This window comes from Condylostylus longicornis, unplaced genomic scaffold (assembly GCF_029603195.1).
Source record: "Condylostylus longicornis isolate FDR11 unplaced genomic scaffold, ASM2960319v2 ptg000001l, whole genome shotgun sequence".
Lineage (NCBI taxonomy): Eukaryota > Metazoa > Arthropoda > Insecta > Diptera > Dolichopodidae > Condylostylus > Condylostylus longicornis.
The window spans coordinates 8,370,878-8,396,955 of record NW_026577970.1 but is presented as its reverse complement, the minus strand read 5'-3'; the positions used below and the strand labels follow the sequence as shown (position 1 = coordinate 8,396,955).

The window sequence follows — 26,078 nt, the reverse complement described above, 5'->3', positions numbered from 1 at the left end:
TTGAGACTTGCTATATAATTTTAAATAGATTTAAGGTAAGGTTCAAACATGAATACTTATTTACTTTTAAAATTTTAATCAAAAATACTTGAAATATATAATAACTTATACCTGCGGAAGAGAGAAATCTGAGTAAGAGAGAAATTTTATCGTTTTAAATACCCACTGTGCAGATCAACATATTTTATTGATTAAGTGTTTTTCAATATCTCGTAGAATTGGGGAAATTCATTATTCAAGTTTTATTTTATGAAAAATAAGCAATTGTTAACAAAACACCAATAAATTTAGAACCATAATAGTCACCGAAACTGCATAACTTATAAATTTCAAAAGTGTATCAAAAATCTTGTAGTTTCCTTCAAATTCATTCTTTACATATGAAGTACATAAAAATATTCATAAACTAAAACGTCCTCCATATTAACACTTTTCACAAAAATTTACATTTAAAATTTTCATTTAATTTGTTTCACGTGATAATTGCCAATTTCTTTTCTATTGTGATGAAAACCAAAATTTTGACCTCACAAAATATTTTAGAAAACATTTTATTAAAAAGTTTATTTCACAACTCCACTTATATACACAAAAATTTTACATTAATGACTTTGGTGAGGTGATAAAATTTTTATACTACTTTAAAAAAATATTGCAACTTGAAATACGAGTATTTTTAGGTCAAAGGACACATTTTATTGAAAACAATTTAATTGAGTTTTTTGTCTCCTTTACTGAAAATTTCTTACGTGTTAAAAAGAAAATAATTTGTCTGCTAAAAGTCTCCAATCCTTTTTCTTTGAATATTTTATTGCTTCTAATTATGAAAAATTTTGGGCACAGTACAAAAATATTTTATTTATTGATTACAATTTTGGTTAAAATAAATTTTATTTGGCTCTTTTCTCTTTTATTTTCAATTATATTTATTATACCTTCATTAAATTAGAAATTTAAACCAAAAAAATAAAGACAAATTTAATAATTACTTGACAATATTTTGTTTTTATTCTTCTTCACTCCTCGAAGGAGCATTAGGCTAGTGCATGATGTCATAGGTAGTCTTGCCACAGTTATATTGCGTCTTAGATTTTAACTAGGTAGGTGGCTATCCTTGACTATATAGTTTGTAATAAATGTAAAAAAATAGTGAAAAACTTAATGTTTAAAATCTATGTTAGTACAATTCAGAAATCATTTATCCCTTCTCTTTTGATTTAGTCAGAAAATGTGATTAATAAAATTGAAAATCTAAATGTTTTTATTACAAGGGTAGTAGACTCAATTTGTAGTAGTAGAAATTTTCAAAATTCTTCAAAATTTTTATGAATTTTTCAAAATAGCAGGAATGAACCCCACTTTCTTCAGTAACTTACCTAAATAAGAGTTTCGCAAATTTTCAAAATCTCTACTCCAAAACTCTATCTCCTTATAAGTTTAGCCAAAAAACGCTTTCAATTTTCAATCAAATTGCTGGAAATCAATGTATCGGCGACAAATTTAACTGGTTTGGATAAAATACTCGTAGGTCTACATATCTAATTCGAATTAAATTTAAAATGAATTTCTTACATTATAATTTTTTTTTTATATTTATCTTTAATAATCTTACAATTAATATTAAAAATATATTTATATGTACAATAATGCAATTAAATAAGTAAAAAATAATTAAATGAATTATACACAATTCGAAAAATATTATGTGTGCATATAAAAATTATAATATTTTTGTTAAAATCGAATTTATTTTTAGAGGAAAACAAAAAAAAAAAATTAAAAAAAAAATGAAATTAAAAAAAAAAACAAATAATAATATTAATTTTTCCTTGAACCTGTCAAATTCCTTATTTTCACAAAAATTATAAATTTGTACATACAACATTACATCTTTGAATGATATTCCTTATAAATTCATTTTTCTATAATAATTTTATACCCTAACATTAATTTTCTATTATATTTTCTTATTAATACATAGAAATAGATAGATCTATTCCAAATTATGATCCATTTTAAGGCACTCTATATACCAAGAGATGGCGGTGTAGCTGATATAATACTTCTAGCAACTAATGGATGATATAAATGTGTACTATAATGTAAATTATTTGGAGGATGTACATAAACTGGTGATGTTTGTGCTGCAGCAGCATATATAAATCTAGGAGTATGACGATGCTGTTGTGGCTGTTGATGCTGTAGATGACGAAAATGTAAATGACGAGCATTCAAATCACTTGATTGATGTTGATATACGACACCTGAAGCATCCGGTGATGGTACTGTTGATGTTGAATATAATGTTGCTGGTTTTGATGTTGTTGATGCCGATACAATTGGTCCTACAGCTTTATATTGTTGTGCTATTGCAGCAGCTGCTGTTGGTGTTGGTTGTGGTAAATGTGCTGAAAATGTTGCATAACTAGTTGCAGCAGCATTATTTGGTGCTGCTGGAGATGGTGCTGGTGGCGGAGAAGTTGCAGGCGCAGCTGCTGCTGCTGCTGCTGGTATATAATGTTGCTGATGTTTATATAAAATTGCTGGTACTGATGCTACTTGAACGTGTGGTGTTGAAATTGGTGAAGCTGAATTAATTGAATTTGTTGCTAAAACATGTTGTTTATTAGCCTGTATTTGATATGCACTGGGTTGATGGGTTTGTTGTACGGCAATTGCTGTAGATATAAAATAAATTAAAAATTAACTATACACCAGTTATGTAAAAATCTGATTGCATTTAATAATAATGTAAACATTTTCCAAGGTTAATGCAACCATACTGATTTGCTCTTACCGTATCCACCTTGATGATATCCTTGCTGATAATTTGGTACAACTGCATAATAAACCTGTTGAGGATAATTTTGTGATTTCGAATAATCAATTTTTTGAGGTGCTGCAACATTTGCTGGAGCAGCAGCTACTAGATAATGCTGATTAGTTGATGCTGGTGCAGCTTGTACAGCTGGTGCAGGTGCTGGAGCTGGTTGTGCTGGTGCTGATGCTGCTGCAGCACTTTGAGCATGTGTCTGTGATATTGAGGTAGCATATTGTATACCAGGTGTTGCTTGTTTTAAATATTCTTGTATTTGTGGTGGTATATGAACAGCATAAGCTAATTGAACTTGTGCAGGTGATGGTTGATGAGCATTTATAACATATTGTCCTGGAACTGATGCATAAGCAACTGGATGATGAACTCTTAAAGTACCAGCTGGAACAGCGGCAACTGCTGATTGACCTCCATTATTATTGTTATTATTATTATTGTTCGATACTGGTACTGCAACAGCTGCATATTGAACTGCTGGTACAGATGCATGCCCAATATAATCGGCAGCATAATGTACTGGAGCTGGTGATGATACCGGTGATGTAACATATTGAATTGTTGCTAATTTTGCATGACTCGGATGATAACCAGAATATGATAAGGTTTGATATGTTGTTGGTGCAACATTACGATACTGTTGAGTATACTGCACAGTTGAAGATGGTGATTCTAATTTATTATATTCAATTTGATTTACTTCTGGTTTAACATATTGAACCTATAACGGAAAATGAGAGAAAAAAATTTATTAGTTTTTTTTTTTTTCAATAGAAATTTTAAATTATTGAATAATGTCTGTTGCCTATATTATTTATATTTCATGTTTTTTAATCATTATAAATTCAGGTTTTTCATAGTAATTACAAGTAATAAAGACTATCTGCTTCCGGCCTCTGTAATATTTAATTGTTTAATTTTCAACGAATTAAAGTAATTTTAATTTGAAATAAAATCCTAAAACTCGATCAAATCCTTATAATAACTATTGATTAATCAACCAGTTTTATATTTTCCTTACATTTTATTACCTGAATTTCAATCTATAGTACGCAAAAGTTCAAAAATAATGTTAAAAATCGTTGTTAAAAAAATTTCTGTAGAAAGTAATTTAAAATTTTCACACAACTACAGGTTTTTGAAAATGTTGAAATAAATTTATTACACCAGTTTGTTTGGGTATATACAATTATTATATATAGAGCATTTGATCACTTATCGTTTTCCTTACGCAAAATTATGTAATAAAATAAATTATTTCTCGAACCTCTAAAAAACCAATTTACTGAAAGATTATTTGTGATTTGATAATATTATATTTCAATCAAAATGATAATGATAGCCTTTTTACCTTCTCAAATTGATAGGGAAACGTTCACTACATAATGACGACAACTAAACTTATCACCCTATATTAAACAACCTTAAAATTTCTCAAATTATCAAATTGCATACAATAAATTAATTTTTTTTTATTCCTAAGGTGGAATTATTTCCTAGGATGGATCATGTACTTTTGAGGCATGACGTTGAATATTTCTGTTGATGAATTGAAAACTAATAATACTCATAGAACTATTAATTTAAGTATTTTGTGAGATTTTGATTCTTATTGAAAAAAGTGCAGATTTCTTTAAATAATTTTCATAAATTAAGATCAATATTTTCATAATAATTCAAAGAACTTTTGGGGGAAATTTTTTCTAGCAAATTATCACTTTTGTTGCCCCTCAAGTACCCATTGAAATTTATAAACTTTAATTGATTCCTCAAGTTTTTAATGGATGATGAATATTTTATTTAATTTAAACAGAATTTCTTTTTGTCTGCATAAGCATCTGATTGATAACCTCTTTAAGTACCAGATGGAACGGCAGCAACCATTGATCCACCTCCTCTCCCTGTCGAAGTTATTATCTTCTTAAAAACAAAAACCAAATAAAATACCAGTAATGATTTTAATTTTAAGTACTTTTTTTCAGAAAATTATCATTTTTCATATTTATTGATACGCCATAAATAAATTTTTTTCGGAATTAAGGGCTAAAACCCTTAAAAAACTCAATTAATTCAAATATTTTTTGTAATCTAGTTGCATTTTCGTTTTGAAAAGCTTCCAACAAATTAGTATTTAGTATAATAATTCTTCCGAAACTAATTATTGCCCAAAATATAAAATACTGATTGTTACAAATCATTTTAAATCGTTGATGATAATTTTAAATCTCATTCGATTCGATTTGTTAAAATACCTAAGTATACAAAATTTTTTAATTCAGTAAATACAATTATAGCTATTATTAGCCCATATCATGTTCAATCTTCTGTAATGAATCTTAAGCAGTAACAAATTATGAATACATGTATAACAAAATACGAGTAGGTAAATAATTATTATTGTTATACAAGTTAAATAATAAGTAGGCACTTATGAATTATAAAAAATTTAAAACGAAAGGTGCAAACTTAAAATAAAAAATAATTAAAATTATAACCATAACTTTTTACTTTTCAAAATAATTACACTCTTTTAAAAATTCATATGGCAATATTTTGATTGTTTTAAACATAACGTGACAGCTGGGAGTCATTTTTATTTTTTTCCTCTATTTTTAATTTTACTGTCGTTCATTTTTACTGTGTTATGTCATAATCTTTGATCTAAATAAGTAAATTGATGTACGATATAAGCAAATATTGAGCTTTATAATTTGTTGATAATAATTAAAGCAAAACACTATCATGGTAGTTAGTTTGCTTTCTTCATTTGAATGCAAAATGATTTGTTTTCACTTCAAAAACTCTATAAGTGAATATTTTTTGAATAATCGTGGGAAATTTTACTTCTTTTTTTCAAATATTTAATGAATAATTTCATAACTAATTCTTTTTATAATTTTTTTAAAGTTAAAATAGCTTCACATATACCATATTTTAATATTTTTTTGAGAAATCAAGTGATTCGATTAATTATAAATGTAGTATAGGAAAATTTTGTAATTAAATTTAATTGAGTTTTTAATTAGAGCAAAATATGAGATTTTTGAAATTTATGATATTAAGTGCATAGAAAAGGAGAACAGATAAAAGGCAAAAAAAAAATTTTATAAAAACTAAATTTGATTTTAAAATTAATGGGAGCTAAAAAAAAAACTGAGAAATTATAAATGTGGTAACAATTTGAAAGAATCGTAATCAAATATTTGAAAAAATAAGATGAAAAGAAACATAAAGTAAAAGAGAATGACACTAAGAGCGCGAAAGATGTCAATATTGAGAATTTAACAAAGAATTAAATCCTTGCCAACATATGGCCTTACCTTAATTAGGGAATTTTATTAATTCTAATTAACAAATTTATATAAATTTTATTGTTACTAGAAATTTCTACGAAAAAAATTTTTCTTTTGTTCTTTTTGAAGAATACTGCACTCACAATTTTAATCACACTTAAAACACTCACTAACTATTATACAGAATATCTTGTATAGAAATACTATAGCAGTGCCATTGTATAGGAACTCATGAGTAGATAAAACTTTTGTATGGAGACGATACTCACAGCTTAACAAGTTCGGACTTGCAGTCAATTTCGACTAATTATTTTCCTTTTTGAAATTTTAAGTATAACTCCTTACAATTTGAAGATAGCCGCATTATTTAATATGATTTGGAAATTTCAGAATAAGGGCTTTCTTATGAATATCTAAGTAGTTTTAATCTGTTCAGATTTCGAAGTCACATGACCTTAAAAATTTAAAATTTTGATTTTTTCAGTATTAAAAAACTTCAATTTTCTAGGTGACGAAATAGGGGAGCTTTCTGCAATCTTAGAACAATACAAAAAGTTATATTCAAAGTCTAGACCCTAGATGTATTTGGCACAAATCTAAGTTCGATATAATGTAATAATGAATTTAGTTAAATTGAATTTTCACGGAACATTTAGGTTTTCTCGAAGAAAAGTTTAAAACAAACTTTGGTCCGATACCTTATATGCAAAGGCTCATATATGCAGATAAACAGAATGTTCCTTTAGGAAAATTTGGAAAAAAAAATGAAATAAATGAATATATGCACTTGTGCCTCGAATTATCATGAAATTATCATGATCAACTAATAGCATTTTTCAGAAAATATTTCTTAAAAAAATATTATTAAATAATCTTACATAAAAAATATTCACGTATAATTACATTTTACGTTTACTTCTGTAATTAAAATGAAAAAAAAAATTTAATTTATTAAACTATTATAATATAAACTGTTAATAACAAAACTACTTTCTTATTTTTTAACCCTGAATTACCAATCGTAAGTGAAATACCGCTATATTCTATTGTGTATAAAATTTACTCATAATATGAAAGTATATGAGATCATAATTTGGCAACACTGACTTAATATTATTACACTTTTGTTCATATAGTAGCCGTATACTATGATTGGTAAGTCAGAGTTAAACAAATCTTTAAAAACAAAAACACATTAAAAACTATAAAAATAAATATTTTTAAAATTTTCAAAATAATTACATAGTAAACATAAATATTGTTGTAACACCCAATTTTTCCTGTATAAGACAAGACCTTTAAAAGCTTATTAATTTGAAAGTAAATTTGTATATACCCTATTCGTGTATAATTTACATGTAAATAATTTTAAATGAGAATTTATACTTTAATTATAATTAAATTTAACAAGATAACATGATTTGAAAATTAAATATTTAAATATACTTTGCACTTAATCCTTTATTTTCAATTTTAATATATAGAAAATTGTTTAGGTAATTTAAAAATTACCTGAATTACAAAATCTATATATCTATATTATAATCATTTAGCTTTAAGGGGTAAATCTATAGTATACAATTATTAATGTATGTTATAACACCTATAATTTTCATTATAATTTGAAAATAAAGACTTTTATAACTTTAAAATAATAATCAATGCTGTAAAATCAAACTAAAATTATAAAATATTCAATATCAAGTTCATTAACACTTTATACATTCGTATATAATTTATCTTAATATATAAAAAATCATTAAAATTTCAAACCAAACCAAACCAAAAAAAAAAATTAATTCCAATAAATGAATTTACAATGAGGAATTTAATAGCAATATATAATAACAGCAAGTAGCAGCATTACTACAGATTATAATAATTACATTATACTCTATATATAGCCAGCCATTACTTAAATTCAAAAACTTGTAAAATATTTTAACTTCTTTTTAATTTTCTTTATATCATACATACATACATATAATATCCATAAATATTAACCATCATTTATAAAAATCAATAAAGAAGGTGAACAGAAAAAAATAAACGAAAACGAAAATACAAAGTTGAAAATTCACGGTCAATGACGTTCACATAATAGGTACAACATTTATATTTATATAGCAATAAAGGAAAATGCAAGTAAATTTATGACGTATACAATAATTGTAATAACATTATGATATTCGCTCGTGTATAGTGGATATAACAACATATTATGTTACACTATTGTTAATGTATACATTCATAAACACATGATATAATATTATTAATAATAATTGGTCGAGTATCTGAAAATGAACTCGAATAAAAAATTATAGAAACAAAATTGAAAATAAAATTTATTAAATTCCAATTCCCATTTCTTTCTTATTTAACATTCCGCGACGGACAAGACAACCACCTAAAACCAGGAAAGTAATATTCTTCTATATTGTTAACATAATATTAATGTGTTGTTTTAACATATAATACTCTATCATGCAAGTAACTTGCTCATATTGGTATTATTGTACATTTATGCTCGCATGAATACAATTATATGATGATACGTCTACTGCTACTAAATTCCTGTTCAATTGTAAGGTTATATTACAATAATTTTGTATTGTTATATTTTTTTAACATGTTATACATATTATTATTATTTTAATAAATTTAATATGAGATTGATTTTGTTAAAATAATACGGGAAATTAAAAGTGAATGTTAAAATCAAAAGAAAAATTGAAAGTAAAACTCGTAGATACTTGCAATATCCAAGTATACACATATAAGTATTCGAGTTATTAGATGTAAGAGAATTTTAAATGAATCATAAAAATTTTAAAAGTATTTAAAAAATTTTGTAGTCTAATTATTTTTACAGCACAAAATAGAATTTTTTCGAACAAATAGGATTAATTTTTTTCAGAGAATATTTTTTTGAAAAAATTATAGACCTTCGTATATTATCAAATTTCTAATTAGATTAAACGCATTCTCCAAAACAAAATCTACAACATTTTTCTTTTAAATTATTAAAATTATGTTGTGTCTGTTAGAAAACAGATTTTTTTTCTGAATAAAATTTAGCCTATTAATTTTGAGAATCCGTGACGAACTTACGTAATGTGCCATTAATTTCGCAACGACAGCTTATCCTGAAATAATAAAAGTAAAAATAATAGGTACATTATCTATATTATCATTTCTAGTAGACAAAAAACATCCGATTTTAACTTTAAAGCTTAAAGAACAGGCCTTTAAAGTCGTTCATTTAACTGTATGATAAGATTTTAAAATTTCGTATTCAACCCTATCATGAATTCTATTTGTAGAGCTTAGCTGCAACGTAAACCTTTGAATTCGTACTAGAGATTATGAATTTTCACGTTCGTTGTTCAAAAATTTCACAATTATATTAAAATCTCATATCTTTATTAGTCATTATATTTGTACAACAATTTTAATACACTTTAAATTGCTATATTAAGATTACAGTATAATCAATTCAAAATTAAATAGAAATAACAAAATATAACACGAGTGTTATTTAACAGAAATTTCTCTACATAAATGAGATTCCTCAAAGTTATGCTATAATAATTAATAATAACATTTTATTACTTATGTACTCTCAACTCTCAAGTAGACAAAACATCCATATAGAGAAACCTCATTTTTAACATAAATAATACTTCAAAATAATTACTCACATACAATATAATTAATGAAAATGAAGTAAGAATTTTCGGCCATAAAAATTTATGTTTTAAGTTAAAATGTATTAGATGTGGTTGCAAGTAAATTATGAAAACTCTTCGTATTAATAGCACAGATCTATGTAGAATTTCATGTAAAATTAGAATATTTTGCAAAAAGAAATTTCAAATTAAGTAAGTTCGATAACAATTATTATTGCTGAATACAAAAATTGAATGGTTGGAATTTTAAATTTCAAAAATAGATAATGTCGATATACCCAATAAAGTACTGTTAATTGAGTGATATTTAATGAATTCATTCTTTTCATTTGTATCAAGTGTGATAATCCATTTAGTTTCGATTAGCAATTCAAGCTATGGAAATTTTTGACAGATAAATTTATTAGAGTGGGCATGAAGTTCAAATTTTGATTGTCTTTATAAAAGCTTAACAATCAAATTAATTTATAAAACTAGTTGCTCATACAACAGTCATCCTTCAACACGTATGATACACATTGCAACATGTTCGATATCAGTTGAAAAATGTTGTCAACTACCTAACCAATATTTTTTACAAATAAAAAAACTATACTTTCTATTACTACCCTCATGTTTTAAAACTAATTTATAAAATGAAAATGTTAATTAATTAAATCAATTATATAGGCATCTAAGTTCCTAAAACTACATATAATTCAAAATTAGTTGCTGTAATATAACAACTATATTAAGACTCAAACAAATTATCAGTCAGAAATAGATTACAAAATATTTATTTTCTCATTTTTTTGCAAATTTTTATTTCAATCTCTTTAAATGTCAATGAAGAAAAAAAGAGTTTAAATGTAAAAATAAAAAAAAACAATTAAAACAAAGAAAACATTATAAAAACCACACACATAAAATATTTTTCATAACAGTCAACTGACAGGTAGTAGTAGCCAGGTGTGCGAAAATATACAACGCGAAACAAATTATTATTGGTTTTATGCTTTTGCTTCTTTTACCTTTCTTTACTGTAAAATTATTACTATACTTTTTCTTTTCGGTATGGAAAACTACAAAGTGATGAAAAATTATATTTTCGCTTCAGTTCTTTAAGTTTTTACTTTTTTGCTTCTTTTTTTATTTTCTATTTGATTCCACTTGGAGTACACGAAAACATGATAATTTTAAAAATGTAGAAGTAAAACAATAGGTTGTTTTTATTTAAGATCACCTTTTCGTTGTATTTCATAAAATTTAATAGATCTTTCTTTTCTTTCTTTGAAAGAATAAACATTTTAAAATAAATTGTGGAAAGACAGTGTCTATACTTATACTGTCGTACTTGCCTGCAAAAATTGCCTTCAAATAACTTATAATTAGCAGCAAATTGCATGTTTGTTTGAGCATTAACATATATGTTTAATCTATTATCATTTTTATAGTTTGATTGTAAATTAATTACATGTACACTGAAACAACTAAACTAGCAATCAGTTTGAAAAAAATTACAAATGGTTTGATTGCTTAATTGTATGCAATCATACATGTGTTCGACCTTGAACACAAGACTTTGGAATACAAATATGCAATCAAACAATTGCAAAAATAAAAATTTCATGTCTGCCTGAGACCTTAAAGATTAAATTAAAGAATTTAAGGAACTTTTGTAAGGGCTCACATAATTTTGATTAATACTTTTGTTACCATTATAAATACTTTGTTAATATCCATGACTTCAAAATTGCACTAAGACTGCATTGACCACTGAATTGGCTCTTCTTAAATGACATACAGAAATATTTTCTAATATTGTTTTAAATAATATGATAACAAAATTTCTGTTCTACATTACTACTGAATGTTGGACTCCATTCAGAATAATACACAGTAATGTAGAATATACACATTAAAAAATTTGATTTAATTTTTGAACTAAAAAAATTCTTTTACATTATGATGTGAGCTCCTTGGTATGTGCACAATAGCAATAATCATAGGGATATGGCTGTCCCACAAATAGGAAAAAAAAAATAGGAACTGTGCCATTAAAACCTAGGGCGTATTTGAAACGGCATGTAAATGTCGTGGCCTTTTGATTTATAGGAGAGAGGGTTTGGACAAAAATACTGAAGCGAACGCGACTTCTCGATTTAGCCTAAAGTACTGTGACAGCACCTTCCATACCTTGCTTCATCGAATGTCGACACAAAAAACAATAAAGCAAAACTAATGGTTAGACAGTTTGACTACTTTTAAGAATTTACGACCACCCAGGTGCTTTATAAAATGAATTAAGATCTCCTACTGTTGATAGGCCTGATAACAGTTTGGGGGTCCGCCGATCTTTGTCTTTCGAAGATTTTTAACACCTGTATTAAAAACACATTTTGGCCGCCAAACTTATATTTTCAATTTTCCAACTAATTTAAATAAGCTAATTATTCTTAAATTTTTTCTGTTTCAATTCTCAATCAAAAAATTATTTTTTTAAGATGAAAAGACAAACTAAATTCAACATTTTTTACCGTGTACTGAGAATTCTTTATGAAAGGAAATATTTTAATTATAAAAGAGTAATTTACATTATTACGAAATAGGAGAATGGTCGCATGCTATAAATGTAGGCAGTTAAGTGTATTACGTTTCACAATTTTTTTATTTTTTTTTTTTCCATACCACATAGAAAGTAATCGGACCAGTTTTTAAGTCTTTTAAATTATTTTTATATGTATATCACAATATGTGTACTTACATATATAAATTATGTAGGATATAAGTATGGTGCATAGGTATAATGAATTTAAGGTAAAAGAAATGTAAGGAGAGCAATAATTTTTTTTAATATACTAGAATGTGCAGAGGTTTAAATATCACATAAAAACAAAAAACAAAAAAGGAAAATAGAAAAGTTTTCTTTTTCTTCCTATTTTCCTCTTACTCAATGTCTGTATACGTTTAATTTTTATAATGTTGCTGTTCTTCGTGTTTTCTGTTGTTTTTTTTTTTCATTTTTTATTTCCAGAGTACTCTGGATAGTTAAGTTTTTCTTTATAATAATTGTTAATAGTTTGATTGTTACTATATAAGTAGCTAGTATAGTGTTATTATTATTGCTATTATTGTTACCATACTCTTTTAACTTCCTACATTTTCTGAACTAATAATATTTCATTGCAATTATATTATTGTTGTTTTTGTTCCGCTCTTGTTATTTACGTCTTATGTACACATCTTACGTGTATGCATATATACAAAATTATTTTGATGTCAATATTTTTTTCTGTATTTTGATTTTTTTTTTTCTGGTTTGTGTACTAAAAACAGTGGACATTTCGCACAATAAATTTTTAATACCCTTACATTTCTGGTTTAAAATTATAATTAATAGGAAATATTTTTTGTTTGGTTTTTGACTTCATGTTTTTGTTTTTATCAAAATTATTAGATAAAAATTATAATTGAAAAAAATATAATAATACCAGCCGGTTATATAAGTTAAACTGTATAATAATAATAATATTATTTGCAAGGGCTCTTTGACCTCCTCAAAATGTAAAATATTTTGTAATAGTTTTGTTTTTTTTTTAAGAGGAAGTGCATTCGAAATTGTATAATTATGTTATGAAAAATTAGAAAAAGGAACACAAATTAAATTAAAATATTTAAATTAATAAATATTGATAAAAAATCAAGAAAGAACAAAATTATATTTGGATTACAACCCACACGGATTTAATTTACGAAATTTAATTCCCAATTCCTATAGAAAAAATTTTGTAATAATTTTCGTGCGATTGTGAATTTGATTATAAATTAATTTACAAATAATTAATTAATATTACTTGATTCGTATGAGCAACTCAATTATATTCACGCATACTTATAGAGAATTTTGCAGGATCGACTTTCATAACAATTTCTGAAGAAAAATTCGGCGATAAACCGGACGCACACTGAATTTAATGAATTTTACGAAGACTCTTCTAAAATTTTGAAATGCATTCATGTCTTGGGAGATATTCGTTTCAGAAAGCAAATTTTTCTCATATTGAATACCATTCTGTACCGTTTTGAATCTCCAACCTATTTTTCGAGTATCTTTCGACAAACGAAGATGATTAAACTATGACGACTAAAAATTCTACGCAAAAATATTTTAAATATATAAATATAAAAATGTTATTCAAAGAAAATTAAAAATAAGCTACTTCTATAAATCTGCCACCTTATGAAAACCCGACTTAAACTATTGAGCTTTAATAATCTAGAATCTAGAAGACATATATTGTTCAGTATTCAAATAAAAAATTGCCAAATTGATGCCGGGAGAGTTAAAACAATAATAGATTTTAGCTTAAATACCAGTACCTGCATTAAGTTGGAAAATATATTTAATACGGTCTTTCATCGAACCAATAAATAGAATATTTATTAATGTTAATAAACATAAAAATATTATTGATTAGTCGTAAAGTAGAGTCTTATTTTCTATCTTACCATAAATTTGTCTTACTTGTTTGTATGCTTTGTCTTGTTCAAAATTTCGGTAATTAGTATAGATAGTATTTAGTTGTAATTTTGTAAAATTTGTTTGAGTTGAACAATAAATAAATAAATAGAATTTGTTTTACTTATAAATTCGCTAGATCCAGAGCATATTATGTTTTATTAATTTTCTCTCAATTGAGAATGTTGGCAACAGATGACAGACACTTATTTCAAATAGAATAGTTGATAAAAATAAATTTAAATAATTTATTTTAAGTTTTATTTTATTATCCAAATTTAAATAGAACCCTTTAAATTAACAATATTAATAATAAATATTTTATCTACCTACTCCTATATACAATGCCAATGTCTAGCGCAAGAACTTTTAAGGTAGAAAGAAAAATTTTTCAAATTAATTTTCACTATTTCATAAAAACGTATGAGTAAGGTTTCTCTGTATACAATAATAATCCTTAAGAAAATCATTAACTATAATATTCTAAGTATGAATCTACATTTATATACAAATATTTATTATACAAGTAAAAATGATGATTTATTAAATATTTTATTTGAATTTTATATTTGTATGGCTTTAATTTATTTTATAATATTTCTAAAATAAATTCAATAAAATGATGATTTGAATAGAATATGAATGTGAAACCTATAATTTTTTTAATAACCACATTTTATTCATCATCATAAATGAATAATATCCTTGTATATAAAGGTGATGATAATGTATTATGAAAATTGAATATAATATGGTGTACTAAAAATTAATAAGGACAATGAGTCTTCATTGTCCTTATTTATTTTTAGTAAAAAATTACAGAGAATATTTCAGTGGCCTCAAACACAAACCGCCTAACTCGAGTTAAGACAAAAATGAGATATGTTTACCAGCGAATTCTCCGTTTTGAGTTTCATATGCTCACAAATTTTGGTGGTTCTACGACTATTGCAGCCGGAGTTATTGTCGGATTCACACATGACCTAACTCGATATGGCAACCATATGCACTTGCACTAATCGCCTAAATCGAGTTAAGAGCAGAAAACATCTTTTTTATGTTTTGGACAAACCACTTATTTCGAGATAGGCTATTGTTGCAAATCGAAATTAGTGACATTTTTTTTTATTTGTATGAATTTTTACAACCGCTTATCTCGAGTTAGGCTTTTGTTGCAAAATTAATTTTGAGTTTTTTTAAATACTAACTCGACATAAGCGATTTGTGTAAAATAATAATTGTTGGTTGTTTAAACTCATCTCGAGTTAGGCGATTATTGCAAATACAATTATATTCCAAAAGGCTTCTTATGTTGAGTTAGGTTTTTATTACGCGTGCAAATAAGAACCAAAAACCAAAGTTAAGCGTTTAGTGTTCGAAATAATACATGATTAGTACAGAATATTTTTTAGTTTTTTATAATAAAAAATACTTTATAACGCTTAACATATTATTTTATGTGATATATAGTGTAGGTACTTTATGTCCATGGTTTAAAACTTATTCACTATAGTTAAAATTAAATCTTACATTCAGCAACAAGAAAATAATTGTATTTTTTAACACAAAATATAAAACATCTGCAGAAGTTACCTGCATTATTAGTGCTCTAATTACCCAAATATCCCATGTTTAAGATTTGAATTTTTTTTTAACAAATAATATTGTAGGTCATTTTCGTGATGTTTTTTTCAATTGACGAAGTTCCCATGTTAAAATGACACGTGGCTAGCTACCTGATGGTAGATTGTTTTGCCTTTGTGGTCTAATTGTATTATTAAACAAAGTGTTGTTTTATTACGCTCTTGTAAAACACATGTTATTAGGAAGATCAAATTTTTGTGTTTAACAAGAGTTTTTATTTTAGTTATTGTATTACAAAGCAATATTTTTATTATACACTAGTAAAACACATTTTTTTAGGAAATTCAAATTATTATAATTTGCAAGGGTTTTCAATAAATAAAATTGGTACGTCTGGGAATAACAATATTTTGTTATACTTTTTATTACTCATTTCCGTAAGATTAAATTTCTTCGATTTTCAAATATTTATGATATTTTTGTTATTTCGAAGGAAGTATTTTTTACAAAGACAGTTTTTTATTATTGTTTTTAAATGTGCTGATGTTGGAAATTGTTAAATAATGCAAAAATTATCCAATATAAACTTTATTCACGCTTAATAAATGTACGTTAAAAATTTTGGAACTTGCTAGCAGAGCTGAGATGATTGTGGCGGATGTTAGAGGTATTGCAATATATTTGAAACTAACATAACGGATTCAGTGTGTTTTAAAGCATAGAAATTAGCGAAACTGGTCCTATAGTAAATAAACAAGTATTTACACTACAGATCTTACTTTGAAAACCGAAGTTAATACAGTTTTGAAAACCGCAATTGACTTTGGTCGTGGTGACTGTATTAATGATCCTGATTTTAAAATTGACAACCTTCAAAAGCAAGTTTTTGAGTCCTATAGGGCATGTGAACATATCTGTAGAGATAAAAAAATATGAAATGCTTTCTACTTTTATTCTTTTAAGAAAAATCCTTTTACAATTTGCCGAACGGTTAGAAAATTCGCTTAATCTTTCGCGACCGGGCTTCCTGAATGCACTCAAGTACATGAACGCTCGAAACTGACTCGTGGTTAATTTGTATGGAGTCTTAATTGAAAAGTAAATGCTGACAGCTTAAATAAAAATGTCGAGCAAACTTACAATATTCTTTGTTTATTTGATAATCAAATACTTATATACTCTATGATAGGAGAGCAAATTCCGAACCAATTTACTTTGCCACAACTTTTTAAGGAGATCTATATACTTTTTACGGCAGAACTTAGAGAAAAACTGACGAACAAACCATTTTCTATATGTAATTAATAATACGTCTCCAAGATTTAATTTTCACAAGTATCGAATTATTATTTTCTATACGAGTTCGAGTTAACTATCAAATTTGACTTTTCATTACAGTAGTTGTAATGACTCACACTCGATTTCATTTTGTTTTTGATTTAAAAATTTTAATTAATTCGCATTTAGTATCATTATGAACAAGTAAGAAAGTCATATGGACTATAGTACATAAATAAAATAACAAACACCAAACTCATAAACTCATTTTAGAGATTACTTTATGTGCTCATTTTTACAATAATGTAACAACTTTGTCTGATCCGTTGCAAAATGAAGCCTTTTTGTAATTGAATTACTTTTTGAAATTCTCTTAAGTGGAAAGAGTCGCACCACAGATTTCAAAAAATTGACTTCCAAAAATATTTTACAAGAACAGTTTATACAAAGATTTTTTATATTTTAAGACGAGGTGTTAACTAGTTAGATTTTCAAGACATGCTCCAAATTGAAGAAGAAGAGAAAATTAGTCCCAAAAAAGAAAAACTTAGAGTACTTGATGCAATTTTTTAATATGTTGGTTTACAAATTTTACAAAACGATTAAGACTGGAGATTTAGCAGATACTCATCCATATGTAGTTGGAGAATCCGAGAGAGAATAAAAGATACTGTCACCTTTCTTAAATTTAATGAAAAAAATATTTTTAAACTTTTAGAAATAATTTTTACTTGAAGTTTATTCATTTCTTACCTCAATTTATGTTTTTTATGACAATGATTTGAAAAAAGAGTGAAAAATCAAATAACGTAAAAATAATACATATATTTCTTCCCTTTTCAATATAACTTAAGTCACCTAAAACCATATTTTCAGTTTTGCAACAACAGCTCAAGTCGACTTAAGTTTGACGAAAATGCAAAAGTAATTTTTCACAAATCGCCTAAGTCGAGTTATGCTTTGCAAAGTGCTTTTTATAAATTTTGTATAACCGCCTATCTCACTTTTTTCATAATTATGAGAATACTATTAGTTATTTTACTTCAGATTATGAGTTAATCGCTTCATTTTTTAATTATCTTTCGATCAAAAAAAAAATTGGCTCAAAAAACTTCATAACTTTTTTCAAAATTAAATTTAAAGTTTAAAATGCATTTATCTCGAAATCACTAAAACAGACTTAAGTCGTTTGTGCTTGAAGCCACTGATTTGATTATCAATCAACTTCTTTAATAACCTTTAAGATGTTTAAAGAACTGAAAGAAAAATGCTGTATACAAAAACTAGAAATTAATATTTTATGGGTTGATGATTTATGGAGAAATTTAAAACAAAATGGTTGAATTCTCAATTTTCTATGTTTGATGTCTAAAGTTAAAATTTTAAGAAAATTGCAGCTTTTTAGAAATATTTTTTACATCAGTTCGAAGGCTAACAATGATCTGATTTTTTACAAGGTCAGTTCCAATTTTTGATAAAACAAGAAAAATAACGTACAGAGGTTTGATTATAACGACAGAATTGATAAATCCCTAATTTAATTTACCATTTGTTTTAACGCAATTCGAAATAGATTGCATTAATAATATAATTAAATACACATTCACTTAAACCTTAAAAAATTAATCACCAACATTCACTGTTACCAATAGGCAAAAGAATATTCATTCAAATAATATTTTATATTGTTGCCGTTGTAATATTATTTAAATATTATTTAAATTTTCAATATTAAATATTTAGAAATTTTTTAAAAATTTTAACAATAAGAAAATTAATTAAAAATAATTTAAATTAAATACCTGTGGAGTTGCTGCTGATGTATAATAATGAAGATTTGAAGGCACAAATGATGATTGATATTGTAAATTATTTGTTTGATCTTTGAAATGATGTTGAGTTTCGTATTTTTGTTCATTTATAGATGATCTAGTTTTATCTTCGGCAGCTAGAAATTAAATTATTTTTAAATATATAACAATTAATAATATTTTCTGAGGTAAAATAAAATTTAGGTTTATTTGTTGAAATATAATGATTTATACTACTCTAATTCCAATATAACAGATTATTGTGTATATTTTGTGTATTATTAACTAATTTAATTTCTTTGATAATTAAATTTTTTATAATAATTTCTTGCATAAAATTAATTTTTTAAGCATTTATTAAAATGTTATTCGATTTATTAATATAAAAGTGGCATTTCATAATTAAAATTTGAAGGAAATTCTAAAATAAATGCCATATTGGTATTAATATCTTATTTATTAATTAAACCGAATGACATTATTGATTAGTATGTCATGCAATTGAATTGAAATTAAATTCGAACATCTTATCAGTGATTAATTTTAATATTAGAATTTTGAATTTTAAAATAAATGGACCTAATATTATACTAAAATAATATAGCATAGTAAAATACTAACAAGTATGTATAAATAGTTTTACCAGTTTTAATAATAAAATTTTAATAAGTAAATATTCCTAAAAACTACAACCCACACACATTTATGAATCATTGAAATTTGTATTTTTTGTTATAAAAATTGTTTTAAATATAAGATATTATAGAGGAATGTTAGATGAAGAAATGTATAGAGGAAGTGTTAGATTTCAATATTGTGACAATTAACAATAATCTCCATAGCTTTTGTATTTTTATAATTTTTAAATTTGGACTACACGTATACTTATTTGCTATCTGTCTCTTGTTTAATAATATACAAATATATTTCTCATTTATTTTTATTTACAATTATGTATGAATTATAATAAAAATTTTAGTCGGAAATAAATCACAGAATTAATAGCAATAATAATGAATTTCTAATAAATTAATTATTAACTTAATAATACTAAAATTATTTAATTTAAAAATGCATAAGTGTAATTGTTTTCCTATAAGTCTTTTATGAAAAATTAGTGATATATCGAATGTGCTGAACTGGTTAATATGAAAATTTTCATTACAATCAAATTCAAAACTTTTTATTATCCTTGACGACAATACATAGAGTTTTTGATTATACTAAAATATATTTCTTGAGTATCATCAATAATAACATATGTGTTATTATTTTAAGGACTACAGCATTCATATTAATAATTTAATTTAGAATTCATTTAATTATTGAACATTATATGCAATATATTTTGATTTCTTGAGAAATTATTGATTTCACCTTAATTAACGCAACAACGTGTATGTAAATTTTTGTTTATTAGAAATTTTTGAAAATTGAAGATGTTGTTATATTTTAAATTGAGCTGGTTTTCTTGAAAATCGTGTAAGTCAATTTTTTCATATATTAAGATATTTAAGGGTTTGCGTTTGAATCAATTTAAAATATAAAACAATAATATTAGTCATAATAACATGATTTGTTTATTTTATGTCTTAATAGAACTCTGTTGAAATTATGATTGTAAGTGGGTGAGAGAAGGTGTCTATACCTCATCAAAATTACCATTAACTTAATCTTTTTAAAAAGTGGACTTATACCACTTTCAAAAAAACCAACTTAATTTTTGCATTTAAATTTCCTATATCTATAAACTTGACGACTTATACATTTTACAATTGTTTTGGTCAAAAGGACAGTATCAAAAATGGAGTTTACTTTCGACAAGGAAATAACCCAAATTATAATTTTCGATAAAAATATCATTCTAACCCCTATTATTAACCCCCAAATTTTATTTAATATAAACTGAACAAATAATTAACTGAAGTTATTAAATTACACAATTATCTAATATGAAATTTTTGCAAACATAAAATGTCCTTGAAAATTATATTCTTCACCATATTTCGCATTAAAATGCTATTGTTGATTTAATTTGTACCTAGAAAAATTTAGTCCTTTGCCTTTTGTTTGTATAGAAAATGAAAATTGTCTGAATATTTCATTTCTGTTATTCATTTGAATTACTTAAAAATAATTAAAATTATTAATAAATATTTTATTGTACCTGTTTGATCTGAATTATCTCTTTTACGTGGTTGACTTTTTTCATCTTTACTTGCTTCAGAAATTTTATTACTTTCTGAAATGGTAATCGACTGGCAGCTGGATAACAATCCTAATAAAAGTATTAAAAAAGTAGCCACCTGTTCAAAAATGAAAAAAGAAAAAAAATAATTTGTAAGGTAAATATTATAGTTAATACAAGTATATATTATATACACAGGTATATAGAATGTTATTTAATTAATAAAATTCATAAACATGTTTTTAAATTTACATATAATTTCGCCTACATAAACTGAATTATTGTGAAAATAATTTTATTTTTAGTTCAATAGAACAAGTGTCTTCGTTTGGTTTGTGTCCTAATTACTTTGAAATTAATTGATGACCTGCCGATGACTAAAATTAAATAAATGACGCATCTTTGAATGCCATTAGTTTTATAGGTTGTTGGGTGAAATTTATTGACTTTTATAAAAATTTTAATAGACTGAATTTTGAATATTTTGCATCTGTCATAAATAGTTATTTGCATAATTATGACTTATAATTCATGATATATAATTCTTTCTATAAGATAGGTTTCTTCGGTAACCATTAATAATGGTTAAGAAAAATGTACCAAGCGACAATTTATAAATTTAATCTATTCTACCAGTATTAGTTCTTGGCTACTACAAAAAATTGCATAAATATCGCGAAAATGGAACTTTCTTTGCTAAAGTGTTTTATTATTGTCAAATTTTGAATAACCGTCTCTTCTTCACCTGATAGATTAAATAACACGTACATACAAGTAGTTTATAATTTAAATTAAAGATTTTATAAGAAAAAGAAGTATAAAATAAACAGTATCAGAAAAAATTTATTAAAATTACTCAACACTTTTAAAATTTATTTTGCAAATGGTTTTGTAACTTTGAAATTATTACTATATTGAAAATAAAGTAATATTATTTAATCAACTGTATAATTAATATCTCGTCCGCCAAGTGCAATAACTTTAAGTCTTTCTTTAGTTTTTTTTAAATTAAATTGATCAAAGTTTATTAATTAAAATTGATAACTTGTGTTTCAACAGTGTTGATATTTGAAGTACCATTATCAGTACTCATTCTATTTATATGGGATTATAATATTAACGAGATAAAATGCATATAATAGTAATTCCCTTTCCACAGCTGATTCTTTTTCATTGTATTTTAATCTAACGCATAATACGGAAGTATGTTATTGAGGCAAGACACTTACTACATATTTTTCCTTAAATATTCTATAAAATTGTAATACTTTGTTAATTAACTTAAAAAACATAGCCAATTTAGCTTTGATTAGAGCACATTTTTATTACTTTGAATCTATAATGAACAAGCACAGATTGTATAAAATTAATAAAACCCAAAAAATTCTTGAAATTTTCATTAAAATTTTATTTTTGAATACTTAATGCAAGACGTACAAGTGGGATAAATTTTCTAGTAGCGTAAATTATTCAGTTAATAATTTTTTTTTCTAGAATTTACTTGTATTATATTTAAAAAATTTTAAAAACTATGTATTTTGTCATTTCCCTATAATAATTGAAGGAAATTCAGCCATCAATTATGAATTCAGTCATCAATTAGAAAAGTCAAATCAAATTTTCGAAAAAAATCAAAATTTTCCATTATTGGCCTTTTTATTAAACATTAAATATGCTGGACAAACCATTTTTAAGATATTTTCCTTTATGTAGAATTAAGAAGGAATTAAATATTTCATATTTTTCAAAAAACTAATATTATGTACTTCTAATTCATTCAATTTTCAACTCCTTCAATTATACTAAATTAATCAGAATGTGCCTTGATACCTTACCTATGACATCGACAATATTAAATAATTTACTGTGTAATTGAAAATCTGTAAAATTTTCATCCAATATATTCTAATTTAATTTATTACCATTTAATTTGATAATGAAAAATTTTGAATTTAACAACATTAGCAAAATTACATAAAATAATATTAAACAAAAATATCCTTTTTTCATATATAAATGTCCTTTAACTGAATGAAATAATGATAATCATTCACAAATTATAATTATTATTTATTTGAATAATATTTATTAATAATAATAATAATAGTAATTACCTTCATTTTTCAATTATTACGTATAATTTCTCAAATATTAAATTGAATTAAAAAAAAAATTTAAAAAAATTGATATTTAAAAGTGGAAATTTAATCCTCTTTTAATTGATAATTTCAAAATGAAATAAAAACTAAGTGTTGCAATTTCAAAAGAAAATCCTTAATAATTGAAAATTTAAAAAAATTTTGTTGTTACTGTTGGTTTCGAAGTTTTTTCCAAAAATTTTTATTTAATTTATTCACTTTAAATATTCACTCCAGTATTAAATTTTTTTTCAATTTTTTGATATTAACAGGAAAAGAAATTATTTTGTAGTGGAATGGTTAAGGAAATTGTACAATTTAATAAATAATTTTCATACTACTTTTGAATATTGCACGCGATTAAATTTAAAAAGTATATTTAAAATTTTTTTTTTTCAAATAATTGTTATTATTTTTGATTTTAATCAATTTAACTGCGATTAAAATGGTAATGAACTTTTTTTTTTTTAATTTTTTATTTCATTTTTTTTTTGTTTCTTTAAAATTTTCATCAATTCTTTTTTAATTCCTTACTATTTTAATTAATCACATTCACATTAAATATTTAATTGTTTTTTTCACTTTATTCCATTAAAAATTTTCTGATTTTAATTTTTATTATTATTTCTGGCTTTATTTTAAAGTAAAGAAGTTGGTTATAGCACGAGCGTTTCTTATACAGAAAAACACCAAATTAAATTTTCCTTTTTAAAAGAAAATTTTTTAAGTACGATTTTTAAAAATTATATAAAAAAAAATTACGACAGCAACGAACGTAATCGTCTTATTAATAATACGATTGAAAGTGAAATTTAAAATTGTATCGAGTTCATTTTTATACCATTTTCTTATTTTATTTTTCTTTTTAATTTTTTTACATAGTTAGTATAGTTAATGGTTAGGCTAGTAAGTTGCATTTTTATTTTTTTTTGGGAGCATAAAATGTGTTTAAATACAAACACTATGTACATACAGAGTATGTACATATAGAGCATACAATGTATAACCGCATATAATATTTTTACTGAAATATTCGAGCAGCATAGGTAAAATGTATGTCCACATGTGTATGTATACATGCAATATGTGTAATAATACCATAATTTTAAAAAATTTATATTTAATTGAAGAAAGAAAAAAGTAAAAAAATAATATCGAAAAATATATTAAATAAGAAATTTAAGAAAAGAAAGAGAAAAAGTAATAAAGAAATTTAAATTGTAACATTTAAATGTATGCGAGTGTGTATAGTGTTACATACAATAAAGCGAATTAATATGAGAGGATGGGATAGATGAATAGAATATGGTTGGTTAGTTTTAAGCTAATTTTACAGTAATGGAAATAGAATTAAGAGTAAAAATTTTTCGATTGAAATCACAACTTTTATCTTTAACAGTTTATCTGTTCTATAGCCAAAAAAATGCATATTATTATAAACGCATATTTTTTATTTAATATTAATTATCTTATACTCGTATGTTTTATTATTTGTAGAAAGTCATTAGACCATTACTATTCCAGAGAAAAAATAGTAACATACTCTTCTTTGGCTCGGAAACCCTCTCTGAAATCAGCCTTCATAGGACCCGTGAAGAACTTAAATGTGAAGTTGGGAAGCGAAATGAAAACTGTGAAGAATATGGCCAGGTCTCAGTAAAGGTAAAAATCTTTTAAATAACAATGATCAAAAGTTGTTCAAAAATTTTATTGTAATGCGAATGAACTAGTTGAAAATTTTCATAACGCTCTTTAATTGGCGATGTCAACTGAACTAAATAATTTGAATTCATAAGGAAAGAGAGTTTCTCGGATAAACTCCGTACACTCGTATACGGGAAAAAATGCTGGCTCTTGTTCCCTATACAAAATACTTATAAATTCAAATTTTACTAACTATTAAATTTTACTATTTTTACGAATTTAATTCATAAATAAAGTTTTTCAAAATATTTTAAAAGAAGTGTCTGGCCACGATATCCCAGAAATAGCTTGTAAAGATTATAATCGAAATCATTTACTAATCCATGCTTACCTACGTTACCTATCTCAATCAAATTTCCACTATTGCATAATTAAAATAAGTAAGCATATAGTGTTATATCTGTGTTGAATGACTAAGTCGTTCGACTCAAATTATCCAAAGACGAATATTTTTATAAGAAAATTTTTTTTATTTTTTATTAATTTGATTTTTGCTTTTGTTTTTTTGTATTTTCCTATTTCATGCGGTGAAATGAAAATCAGAGCAAAAATAATATTTTGATTTGATCTTAATGATAATGATTAATAAGAAAATGTACTAGGAATTTCAAAAGGAAATTTTTATTAATTTTTATTTTCCTTAAAATAATTTTAATTGATTTAAGGAGTATACGAGTAGTAATTTTTTACTCATTTCATAATTTTTATTATTAAACCTTTTCATTTTTCCAAATATTTTCATAAAAAAATTAAAAAAATAAAAAAAAAAAAATTTTGTTGATTGCCGAAACCCGGGATTGAACCGGGGACCTTTAGATCTTCAGTCTAACGCTCTCCCAACTGAGCTATTTCGGCTTATGTAAATATCATCACAAATTATTGTTAAAATACTGTGCAAATCATTGAAAATAATATTTTTAGAAAATAAATGGTAATGAAAAATCTTTATAAAAAATTATGTGCTAAAAATTACCATTATTAATATAAAATTAAATAAGTTCTGATAATAAAGAACATATAACACTGATTAAAATTAAATGTGTAATTTTAATTGAACTAAAC

The 26,078-nt window shown here is 24.6% G+C and overlaps 1 protein-coding gene and 1 non-coding gene across 2 annotated transcripts; both read right to left on the bottom strand.

Moving 5' to 3' along the window:
- Positions 1 to 2,025: 2,025 nt before the first annotated feature.
- Positions 2,026 to 22,267, bottom strand: LOC129619242 (uncharacterized). Its single transcript, XM_055534394.1, has 5 exons — positions 22,220 to 22,267; positions 21,154 to 21,292; positions 18,978 to 19,123; positions 2,798 to 3,554; positions 2,026 to 2,678 (listed from the first exon to the last, which is right to left on the bottom strand). Exons 1-5 carry the CDS (start codon positions 22,265 to 22,267, stop codon positions 2,026 to 2,028), a joined length of 1,743 nt encoding a protein of 580 aa, XP_055390369.1.
- Positions 22,268 to 25,798: 3,531 nt separating this feature from the next.
- On the bottom strand, positions 25,799 to 25,871 carry Trnaf-gaa (transfer RNA phenylalanine (anticodon GAA)). The gene has a single exon. It is a non-coding gene; the product is annotated as a tRNA-Phe (tRNA).
- Between the last annotated feature and the right edge of the window lie 207 nt (positions 25,872 to 26,078).

Bases quoted from the DNA above. Each gene is read 5' to 3' on its own strand.
- LOC129619242 (XM_055534394.1), bottom strand. From the start codon at position 22,267: ATGAGTACTGATAATGGTACTTCAAATATCAACACTGTTGAAACACAA. The intron at 3,555-18,977 runs GTATTTAATTTA...TTTCCGTTATAG, and splicing joins CATCAGCAGCAACTCCACAG to GTTCAATATGTTAAACCAGA. The intron at 2,679-2,797 runs GTAAGAGCAAAT...TTATATCTACAG, and splicing joins ATATCATCAAGGTGGATACG to CAATTGCCGTACAACAAACC.